Source organism: Taudactylus pleione, unplaced genomic scaffold, assembly GCF_031769625.1.
Source record: "Taudactylus pleione unplaced genomic scaffold, aTauple2 ptg001449l, whole genome shotgun sequence".
NCBI classification, from domain to species: Eukaryota; Metazoa; Chordata; class Amphibia; order Anura; family Myobatrachidae; genus Taudactylus; species Taudactylus pleione.
In genome coordinates this window covers 762,377-774,426 of record NW_028285848.1, presented here as the reverse complement: position 1 = coordinate 774,426, position 12,050 = coordinate 762,377, and the positions used below count along the sequence as shown (strand labels likewise).

At 43.6% G+C, this 12,050-nt stretch overlaps 1 protein-coding gene across 1 annotated transcript in view; it reads left to right on the top strand.

Annotated features, from left to right (window-relative positions):
- The first annotated feature begins 352 nt into the window (after positions 1 to 352).
- The window catches only part of INPPL1 (inositol polyphosphate phosphatase like 1), a 136,934-nt gene continuing 125,236 nt past the window's right edge, over positions 353 to 12,050 (top strand). Inside the window, exon 1 of the mRNA XM_088463789.1 lies at positions 353 to 1,856. Coding sequence (XP_088319915.1) covers positions 1,678 to 1,856 — 179 coding nt within the window. The 5' untranslated portion in view covers positions 353 to 1,677. The remainder of the gene's footprint in view (positions 1,857 to 12,050) is intronic.

Genomic DNA, 12,050 nt, shown 5'->3' with positions numbered 1-12,050 from the left:
GCTGTGCAGGAACAGGTGTGTGTGTGATGTAGTGTGAGTGACACACAGGAAGGAGAGGGAGCTGTGCAGGAACAGCTGTGTGTGTGATGTAGTGTGAGTGACACACAGGAAGGAGAGGGAGCTGTGCAGGAGCAGCTGTGTGTGTGATGTAGTGTGAGTGACACACAGGAAAGAGAGGGAGCTGTGCAGGAATAGCTGTGTGTGTGATGTAGTGTGAGTGTCACTCAGGAAGGAGAGGGAGCTGTGCAGGAACAGCTGTGTGTGATGTAGTGTGAGTGACACACAGGAAGGAGAGGGAGCTGTGCAGGAGCAGCTGTGTGTGATGTAGTGTGAGTGACACACAGGAAGGAGAGGGAGCTGTGCAGGAACAGCGGGGGGGGAGGTGGGATAATCGCAGTTTCCTCTCTGACGCAGGAGAATCGGGGTCAGGACGGAATCGCAGCGACTCCCGGGGACTCCTTCCTGCTGCCTCCCGCCGGTGCCAGCCCTATGCCCGCCAGCACCGCAGAGACCCCACCCTTGGGGTTAGAGATGAGGATCTCCGGACAGGGGAGCCCCCTCTCCCGCAGGGACTGATGCTGGGAGCTGCTGTACGGAGCCTGGGTGTAGTCGGGGGGCAGTGACTGGGCCCAGACCGGGGGCTCTCACACATCCTCTGCGCCTCACTGCACTCATACATTGTATTTCTTTACCAAACTTTCTGCTACTTTGCTAAACTTTGCAGAGTGAGTGAGGGCCCTGTGCCCCCTCATCCCTACCACTGTGCCCCCTCATCCCTACCACTGTGCCCCCTCATCCCTACCACTGTGCCCCCTCATCCCTACCACTGTGCCCCCTCATCCCTACCACTGTGCCCCCTCATCCCTACCACTGTGCCCCCTCATCCCTACCACTGTGCCCCCTCATCCCTACCACTGTGCCCCCTCATCCCTACCACTGTGCCCCCTCATCCCTGCCTGCTCTGCTGCTGTCTGTCTGACTGAGTTGTCTCTGCAAGTCAGCTGTCTCTCTGTGTTAAGTGTCTCTGCGTGAGTGAGCACTCTTGTTGACTGAGTCGGCTGTCTCTCTATGTGAGTGAGTTGTCTCTTGCTGTCTCTGTGAGTGAGCTGTCTGTCTGTGACTTGTCTCTCTGTGTGACTTGTCTCTTGCTGTCTCTGTGTGAGTGAGTTTTCTCTTGCTGTCTCTGTGTGTGAGTGAGCTGTCTCTTGCTGTCTCTCTGTGTGTGAGTGAGCTGTCTCTTGCTGTCTCTCTGTGTGTGAGTGAGCTGTCTCTTGCTGTTTCTGTGTAAGTGAGTTGTCTCTTGCTGTCTCTCTGTGTGAGTGAGCTGTCTCTGTGTGAGTGAGCTGTCTCTTGCTGTTTCTGTGTGAGTGAGTTGTCTCTTGCTGTCTCTCTGTGTGAGTGAGCTGTCTCTGTGTGAGTGAGCTGTCTCTTGCTGTTTCTGTGTGAGTGAGTTGTCTCTTGCTCTCTCTGTGTGAGTGAGCTGTCTCTGTGTGTGAGTGAGCTGTCTCTGTGTGTGAGCGAGCTGTCTCTTGCTGTTTCTGTGTGAGTGAGTTGTCTCTTGCTGTCTCTCTGTGTGAGTGAGCTGTCTCTTGCTGTCTCTGTGTGAGAGCTGTTGCAGTCTGGAGAAGGACCCTTCTTTGTTCTTAATTTGGATTATTGAGTTTCCTTGCCCTGGATATGGCATCAACTGGTTTTGCTGGGGCCCAGGGGGCTGTAGGGAATATGGCCCTGCCCTGGTACCACCGGGATCTGAGCCGGGCAGCAGCTGAGGACTTGCTTGCCAAGGCTGGCAGAGATGGCAGCTTCCTGGTACGAGACAGCGAGAGTGTCACCGGTGCCTATGCCCTCTGTGTTCTGTAAGTATAATGTCTCACAGGGTGTAATGTTATTTCATGTATATGCTTTCTAGCATTATGTGCGCTTAATTCAGTTATAACCGTGTTCTTCTGTAACGCCAACGTATTCTGCAGCGTCACTTATATCTATAGCAGTGGCCAATGATTACTGTGACCTAAAAGTTTTCCCATCTTAAGCTGGTAAACTGTAAGAAAGGAACCAATACATTCTGAGAGAAGAGTGAGCCTTCTGCACAGGAGCTTGCAATCTAGAGCAGCCATCTCAAGCTGAAGTTTAGTTGAGTTTCTCAAAAATTCTACATTATTGAGGAGATGTACTATCTTCATTAGACCTTTCTAAATGTTATTATAGTCTTCAGGTTTTTATTATTTTAAAAGACTACATTTATAATTTGTTCACTGTGTTATACTTTGACTGGTATCGCTGTGTGGGTATTGTGCCTAGGTACAGCGGCACTACAGAACCCTTGGGGCACAGTGTAAATAATAGATAATCATAAGACCTAATCAGCTACATGGTATAGGCCCCCAAAAGCACTTTAGCAGTGAAAGTTGGTTAAGAACACAGAGGGGTCAATTCAATTAGTAGCGAATTTGCGAAAGCGAGTTTGTTTCAAGATGCGTGTACCTGGGAAATTCAAAATCCATTGAGAAATGCCAATTAGTATTCCTGACGAGATTGTGTGACTTTTCTACAAAATGCCACTTGGGAGAAGTGCATGAAAATGTTGGAAAACCACTGTGGGCCCCAAAAAGTGACAGGTGAGATAGCAGGACCATATAGAAGGCTGGTAGTGACACTGATGGCCTGATTCAGAGCCGCTCGCAAGCGGCCGCTCGTTCGCTCCGAGCGATGTTTGCCCAACTGCGCATGTGTATGGATCGTAATACGCATGCGCGAACCAGTCAGTGCGGCCGAAAATCGTTTGTTCGCTAAATAGCGAATGCCTGCTAATATGAGTGACAGGAGTAGGCGTATGTGGGTGGTAACAGGGGAAGGTGCTTGAAAACGGGGAGTGGAAATCAGAACGCAGGCGTGCTTAAAGGTCAAAACGGGCGTTTTATGGGTGTGCATAATTAAAACAGCAGCGTCATTGACCACGTCACTGGGTTATTTTATTGCCAGAACTGCTCGCAAATTTGTGGTAGCAAACACCAGCCAGAAGAATAGCGAGCAGTTCATACGCTGTTCGATGTACTCGATTAATCTAATAAATAGCGGACATGACGTATGGTGCGAGCGGCCAGGGGGCGTCTTTTTCAAAATTACAACCGCAAGTTTTGTTCGCTCGTTCAGACATAGAGGCGTCAACAGACCGCAAAGAGCGAACGGTTCATTTGAATAGCCACCCCATTTTGTTGAACGACCACAAATAGCGACCGGCTCTGAATCAGGCCCTGAGATAGCAGGGCCATATCGAAGGCTGTTTGTGACAACTGAGATAGCAGGACCATATAGATGGCTGTTAGTGACAACTGAGATAGCAGGACCATATAGATGGCTGTTAGTGACAACTGAGATAGCAGGACCATATTGAAGGCTGTTTGTGACAACTGAGATAGCAGGACCATATAGAAGGCTGTTAGTGACAACTGAGATAGCAGGACCATATAGATCAGTGTTGGCTAACCTTGACACTCCAGCTGTTGTGAACTATATATCCCAGCATGCCCTGCCACAGTTTTAGCATGCCCTAATAGCAAAACTGTAGCAGTGCATGCTGGGTTATGTAGTTCCATAACAGCTGCAGTGTCAAGGTTAGCCAACACTGATATAGATGGCTGTTAGTGACAACTGAGATAGCAGGACCATATAGAAGGCTCTTTGTGACAACTGAGATAGCAGGACCATATAGAAGGCTGTTAGTGACAAGTGAGATAGCAGGACCATATAGAAGGCTGTTAGTGACAAGTGAGATAGGACCATATAGAATGCGCTTTGTGACAACTGATATAGCAGGACCATATAGAAGGCTGTTAGTGACAACTGAGATAGCAGGACCATATAGAATGCACTTTGTGACAACTGAGATAGCAGGACCATATAGAATGCGCTTTGTGACAACTGAGATAGCAGGACCATATAGAAGGCTCTTTGTGACAACTGAGATAGCAGGACCATATAGAAGGCTCTTTGTGACAACTGAGATAGCAGGACCATGTAGAAGGCTGTTAGTGGTCATAAGGAAAGCTTTTTAAAAGGTGTAAAATCTGTAATTTTTGCACTTATTATTAATGGTGGAAAAATGAGAGCCAGCAAGTGTTTTTCAACAAATTCAAGTATTTCCAGCATTTTGTGGTACAGAAAAATGCCTGTATTGTAGTTTTCCAGTCTTTCCATACAAGTTTGTAAACGTTGGGAATAAACACTTTTACTTCTCATCTGCAAATTCTAAAATCCCCTCTTCCATCAATACAACACCGCCTATGTACCTACTCCGCATCATTTATTTAATTATGTTTATTATTTTATTTATTAACCGTTTCTTGTATAGCGCAGCATATTCCGTTGTTCTTTACAATTGGAAACATTAATAGAACAAAACTGGGAATTAACAGACAGATATATATGTAGGAAGGCCCTGCTCGCAAGCTTACAATCTATAGGGAAATAGGCATTGATACACAAGGATAGGTGCTATATATTGCATTTTGGTCCAGCCAGAATGCAGAGTTTCTTGGTTGGCTGCATGATCCAGTCACACAGGAATGTCAGACATATGTCATGAGGATGTGAGAGAAAGACGATGTGTGAGGTTGTGTGTGGACTGCGAAAGGGGATGTAATTAGATATGGAGGCTATGAAGGTTATGTGGGTGGTTCTGGAATCTGATAAGCTTGCCTGAAGAGGTGAGTTTTCAGGGAACGCTGGAAGGATTGGAGACTAGAGGAAAGTCTTATCGTGCGTGGTAAGGCATTCCATAGAGTGGGTGCAGCCCAAAGAAAGTCCTGTAACCGTGAATGGGAGCAAGTAATGCGTGGGGATGAGAAGTGCAGATCTTGTGCAGAGCGGAGAGGTAGGGTTGGGAGATATTTTGAGATGAGTGAAGAGATGTATGTTGGTGTGGTTTGGTTATTAGTCTTACGTATGTGTAACACATACCTGTCCTGCATCATTTACACCTCCACATACCTGTTCTGCATCATTTACATCTCATAGATACCTGTCCTGAATCATTTACACCTCATGCATACCTGTCCTGCATCATTTACATCTCATAGATACCTGTCCCGCATCATTTACACGTCATAGATACCTGTCCTGAATCATTTACATCTCGTACATACCTGTCCTGCATCATTTACACCTCCACATACCTGTCCCCCATCATTTATACCTCCACATACCTGTCCTACATCATTTACACCTTCACATACCTGTCCTACATCATTTACACCTTCACATACCTGTCCTACATCATTTACACCTCCACATACCTGTCCTACATCATTTACACCTCCACATACCTGTCCTACATCATTTACACCTTCACATACCTGTCCTACATCATTTACACCTCCACATACCTGTCCTACATCATTTACACCTCCACATACCTGTCCTACATCATTTACACCTCCACATACCTGTCCCCCATCATTTACACCTCCGCATACCTGTCCTACATCATTTACACCTCCACATACCTGTCCTACATCATTTACACCTCCACATACCTGTCCTACATCATTTACACCTCCACATACCTGTCCTACATCATTTACACCTCCACATACCTGTCCTACATCATTTACACCTCCACATACCTGTCCTACATCATTTACACCTCCACATACCTGTCCTACATCATTTACACCTCCACATACCTGTCCTACATCATTTACACCTCCACATACCTGTCCTACATCATTTACACCTCCACATACCTGTCCTACATCATTTACACCTCCACATACCTGTCCCCCATCATTTACACCTCCACATACCTGTCCCCCATCATTTACACCTCCACATACCTGTCCCCCATCATTTACACCTCCACATACCTGTCCCCCATCATTTACACCTCCGCATACCTGGCCCCCATCATTTACACCTCCGCATACCTGGCCCCCATCATTTACACCTCCGCATACCTGGCCCCCATCATTTACACCTCCACATACCTGTTCTACATCATTTACATCTCCACATACCTGTTCTACATCATTTACATCTCCACATACCTGTCCTACATCATTTACACCTCCACATACCTGTTCTACATCATTTACATCTCCACATAAGCTGTACCACATCATTTACACCTCCACATACCTGTCCCGCATTGTTTACACCTCATATATTTCTATACTGCATCATTTAACCCATTATTAAGCTTTTTAAGGAAAATCTTGGTGTGCACAACATGACACAAATTTCCTCAGAGTTCTACGTGAGAACAGCTGGCTGGACCCAAATTGCTCCTAATTCATTCGGCTCCTATCTGAGACCACAGGAGGCCCCCAGAACACAATGTGACGTGTCTGATCGCTTGGTGGTGACGTGAATAATGTGAAGGAGGTTTTGGGAACATATCTATATTGTGCACTGGAGGTGACTGCTTTGGCGCAGCCCGCCATTTTACCTGCAGAACCCCTGCGATATATGAGGAAGCAGCCTATCCCTATTTGAGGAACTGGTGATGTCCCTGCCGGATGGTGGATTTGGGCTCCTGAATGGATGCTTTGCTATCAATTATTGATCCAGGTGAGCTAATGGCTGCCCGTGATGTCCGCAGGGGGTGGGTCCACACTGTGATATAAGCGGCGTTGGACTGCCGGGGTCATAGTGTTTCTATGAAAGAAGGGTCGTTGTTTCTTTTCCCCTCGGCCAGATTATGTGGGGTGGCCCATTCCTCGGCCATGTCCCCTCTGCAGGAAAGTATACTACCAGTAATGAGCGTGAGCCTGTAGTCGTGTGTCCTGACACCTCAGCAGTGTCATTGTGCCGCCCTAGGCCGGAGCCTGTGTCGCCTGGCCATGAATAGAGCCGTCAGTAATATAGGCTTTGTAAGTGGTTATATCGCATTTTGTCGGATTGAAAATATATGGTGATCGGCGATAATATAGATATTTAACAATCCTACTTTGTAAGCAGCAAACGGGAAGAGAAGCGCAGTACATGCGGCTCGGAAATAGGGTACAACTGCTGGTGCCCATAATCGCTGCTCCTCCTGGCACTTGGAGCAGTGGGAAAGGGAACATTACGTGGCTGAAATAAAGGTCTGGCCATGGGGAGATGTATCAAGCCTGAAAGCAACCAATCGGCTTCTACCTGTCATTTCCTGCTAGATAAATGACAGCTGATTGGTTGCTTTATCTCTCTCCAAGGCCGGATACATCTCCCCATGAGGTGTCTTGTGATTTGTGGGCTCTCATGGCCGCGCTTGTGGTTAGGTCCTCTCAGCTGTCGCTGAGAAGCGTTTACGGTCTCGGAACCTCCGCCTGCGGCCCCTGCCTCCTTCTGGCTGTGCTGGCAGGTTTGGTGGGTACAGCTTGTGACACTTGTTTACAATGCTGCTGCGGTGTTATCACAGTTGTCTCTGTCATGGATGATATGTAACTTATTACTGAGGTTTATGGCGCTGAGAGTGAGTAACGTGCCGCGCGGGGAATGGATCAGGTGACCCGTCACCTCTCGGGGGAAGCGTTACCCTCAGTTTCTGGATGGGATGGGTTTCTCCTTGGGGTCCCAGCTATTGCCCCGTATAGTACAATATCCTGGTACTGCCGCCACGTGCGCCGGATATAGCGGAGGACTTGGCGCATGAGACATGATCACAATTATTCGGTTGGACAAATAAACAAATGATTACATTGGTCACGTATGAACTGTAGGGGCCCCGATCTGTGTGTGCGAGATTCTCACTGGTCCCAGTTCAGGAATCACCTTATTACAGACATTCTGCCTTAGTGCATCAGGAGACGTCTGTTTATACATGTGATAATGATAAATGGGTATTTTATATTATAAAATTGGCAGTGGGCTGTACGCAGTGTTATACTGTTCATGTTATATAATGGGAGGGGCTGCTGTATACACAGTATTATACTGTACATGTTATATAATGGGAGGGGGTGCTGTATACACAGTATTATACTGTACATGTTATATAATGGGAGGGGCTGCTGTATACACAGTATTATACTGTACGTGTTATATAATGGGAGGGGCTGCTGTATACACAGTATTATACTGTACGTGATATATAATGGGAGGGGGTGCTGTATACACAGTATTATACTGTACATGTTATATAATGGGAGGGGGTGCTGTTATCCCAGTATTATACTGTACATGTTATATAATGGGAGATGGTTGTGTATACACAGTATTATACTGTACATGTTACATAGTGGGAGGGGGTGTGTATACACAGTATTATACTGTACATGTTACATAGTGGGAGGGTGTGTGTATACACAGTATTATACTGTACATGTTATATAATGGGAGGGGGTGTGTATACACAGTATTATACTGTACATGGTATATAATGGGAGGGGCTGCTGTATACACAGTATTATACTGTACATGTTATATAATGGGAGGGGCTGCTGTATACACAGTATTATACTGTACATGTTATATAATGGGAGGGGGTGTGTATACATAGTATTATACTGTACATGTTATATAATGGGAGGGGGTGCTGTTATCACAGTATTATACTGTACATGTTATATAATGGGAGAGAGTGCTGTATACACAGTATTATACTGTACATGTTATATAATGGGAGGGGGTGCTGTATACACAGTATTATACTGTACGTGTTATATAATGGGAGGGGGTGCTGTATACACAGTATTATACTGTACATGTTATATAATGGGAGGGGGTGTGTATACACAGTATTATACTGTACATGTTACATAGTGGGAGGGGGTGTGTATACACAGTATTATACTGTACATGTTACATAGTGGGAGGGGGTGTGTATACACAGTATTATACTGTACATGTTACATAGTGGGAGGGGGTGTGTATACACAGTATTATACTGTACATGTTATATAATGGGAGGGGCTGCTGTATACACAGTATTATACTGTACATGTTATATAATGGGAGGGGCTGCTGTATACACAGTATTATACTGTACATGTTATATAATGGGAGGGGCTGCTGTATACACAGTATTATACTGTACATGTTATATAATGGGAGGGGGTGTGTATACACAGTATTATACTGTACATGTTATATAATGGGAGGGGGTGTGTATACACAGTATTATACTGTACATGTTATATAATGGGAGGGGGTGTGTATACACAGTATTATACTGTACATGTTATATAATGGGAGGGGCTGCTGTATACACAGTATTATACTGTACATGTTATATAATGGGAGGGGGTGTGTATACACAGTATTATACTGTACATGTTATATAATGGGAGGGGGTGCTGTTATCCCAGTATTATACTGTACATGTTATATAATGGGAGGGGGTGTGTATACACAGTATTATACTGTACATGTTATATAATGGGAGGGGGTGTGTATACACAGTATTATACTGTACATGTTATATAATGGGAGGGGGTGTGTATACACAGTATTATACTGTACATGTTATATAATGGGAGGGGCTGCTGTATACACAGTATTATACTGTACATGTTATATAATGGGAGGGGCTGCTGTATACACAGTATTATACTGTACATGTTATATAATGGGAGGGGGTGTGTATACACAGTATTATACTGTACATGTTATATAATGGGAGGGGGTGCTGTATACACAGTATTATACTGTACATGTTATATAATGGGAGGGGGTGTGTATACACAGTATTATACTGTACATGTTATATAATGGGAGGGGGTGCTGTATACACAGTATTATACTGTACATGTTATATAATGGGAGGGGGTGTGTATACACAGTATTATACTGTACATGTTATATAATGGGAGGGGGTGTGTATACACAGTATTATACTGTACATGTTATATAATGGGAGGGGCTGCTGTATACACAGTATTATACTGTACATGTTATATAATGGGAGGGGGTGTGTATACACAGTATTATACTGTACATGTTATATAATGGGAGGGGCTGCTGTATACACAGTATTATACTGTACATGTTATATAATGGGAGGGGGTGTGTATACACAGTATTATACTGTACATGTTATATAATGGGAGGGGGTGCTGTATACACAGTATTATACTGTACATGTTATATAATGGGAGGGGCTGCTGTATACACAGTATTATACTGTACATGTTATATAGTGGGAGAGAGTGCTGTATACACAGTATTATACTGTACATGTTATATAATGGGATTGGACGCTGTATACACAGTATTATACTGTACATGTTATATAATGGGAGAGAGTGCTGTATACACAGTATTATACTGTACATGTTATATAATGGGATTGGACGCTGTATACACAGTATTATACTGTACATGTTATATAGTGGGAGAGAGTGCTGTATACACAGTATTATACTGTACATATATAATGGGAGAGGACGCTGTGTGCATAGTATTATACTGTACATATATAATGGGAGAGGACGCTGTATACACAGTATTATACTGTACATATATAATGGGAGAGGACGCTGTATACACAGTATTATACTGTACATATATAATGGGAGAGGACGCTGTGTGCATAGTATTATACTGTACATTATATAATGGGAGAGGACGCTGTATACACAGTATTATACTGTACATATATAATGGGAGAGGACGCTGTATACATAGTATTATACTGTACATATATAATGGGAGGGGGTGCTGTATGCATAGTATTATACTGTATACATTATATAATGGGAGGGGGTGCTGTATACATAGTATTATACTGTACATATATAATGGGAGAGGACGCTGTATACACAGTATTATACTGTACATATATAATGGGAGAGGACGCTGTGTGCATAGTATTATACTGTACATGTTATATAATGGGAGAGGACGCTGTATGCATAGTATTATACTGTACATGTTATATAATGGGAGAGGACGCTGTATGCATAGTATTATACTGTACATATATAATGGGAGAGGACGCTGTATGCATAGTATTATACTGTACATATATAATGGGAGAGGACGCTGTATGCATAGTATTATACTGTATACATTATATAATGGGAGGGGGTGCTGTATACATAGTATTATACTGTACATATATAATGGGAGGGGGTGCTGTATACATAGTATTATACTGTACATATATAATGGGAGAGGACGCTGTGTGCATAGTATTATACTGTATACATTATATAATGGGAGAGGACGCTGTATACATAGTATTATACTGTACATATATAATGGGAGAGGACGCTGTATACACAGTATTATACTGTACATGTTATATAATGGGAGAGGACGCTGTATGCATAGTATTATACTGTATACATTATATAATGGGAGAGAACGCTGTATACACAGTATTATACTGTACATATATAATGGGAGGGGGTGCTGTATACATAGTATTATACTGTATACATTATATAATGGGAGAGGACGCTGTATGCATAGTATTATACTGTACATATATAATGGGAGAGGACGCTGTGTGCATAGTATTATACTGTACATATATAATGGGAGAGGACGCTGTGTGCATAGTATTATACTGTACACATTATATAATGGGAGGGGGTGCTGTATACATAGTATTATACTGTACATATATAATGGGAGAGGACGCTGTGTGCATAGTATTATACTGTACACATTATATAATGGGAGGGGGTGCTGTATACATAGTATTATACTGTATACATTATATAATGGGAGAGGACGCTGTATACATAGTATTATACTGTACACATTATATAATGGGAGGGGGTGCTGTATGCATAGTATTATACTGTACACATTATATAATGGGAGGGGGTGCTGTATACACAGTATTATACTGTACATGTTATATAATGGGAGGGGCTGCTGTATACACAGTATTATACTGTACATGTTATATAATGGGAGGGGGTGCTGTATACACAGTATTATAGTGTACATATTATATAATGGGAGGGGCTGCTGTATGCATAGTATTATACTGTACATGTTATATAATGGGAGAGGACGCTGTGTGCATAGTATTATACTGTACACATTATATAATGGGAGGGGGTGCTGTATGCATAGTATTATAGTGTATACATTATATAGTGGGAGGGTCACACTGTGGA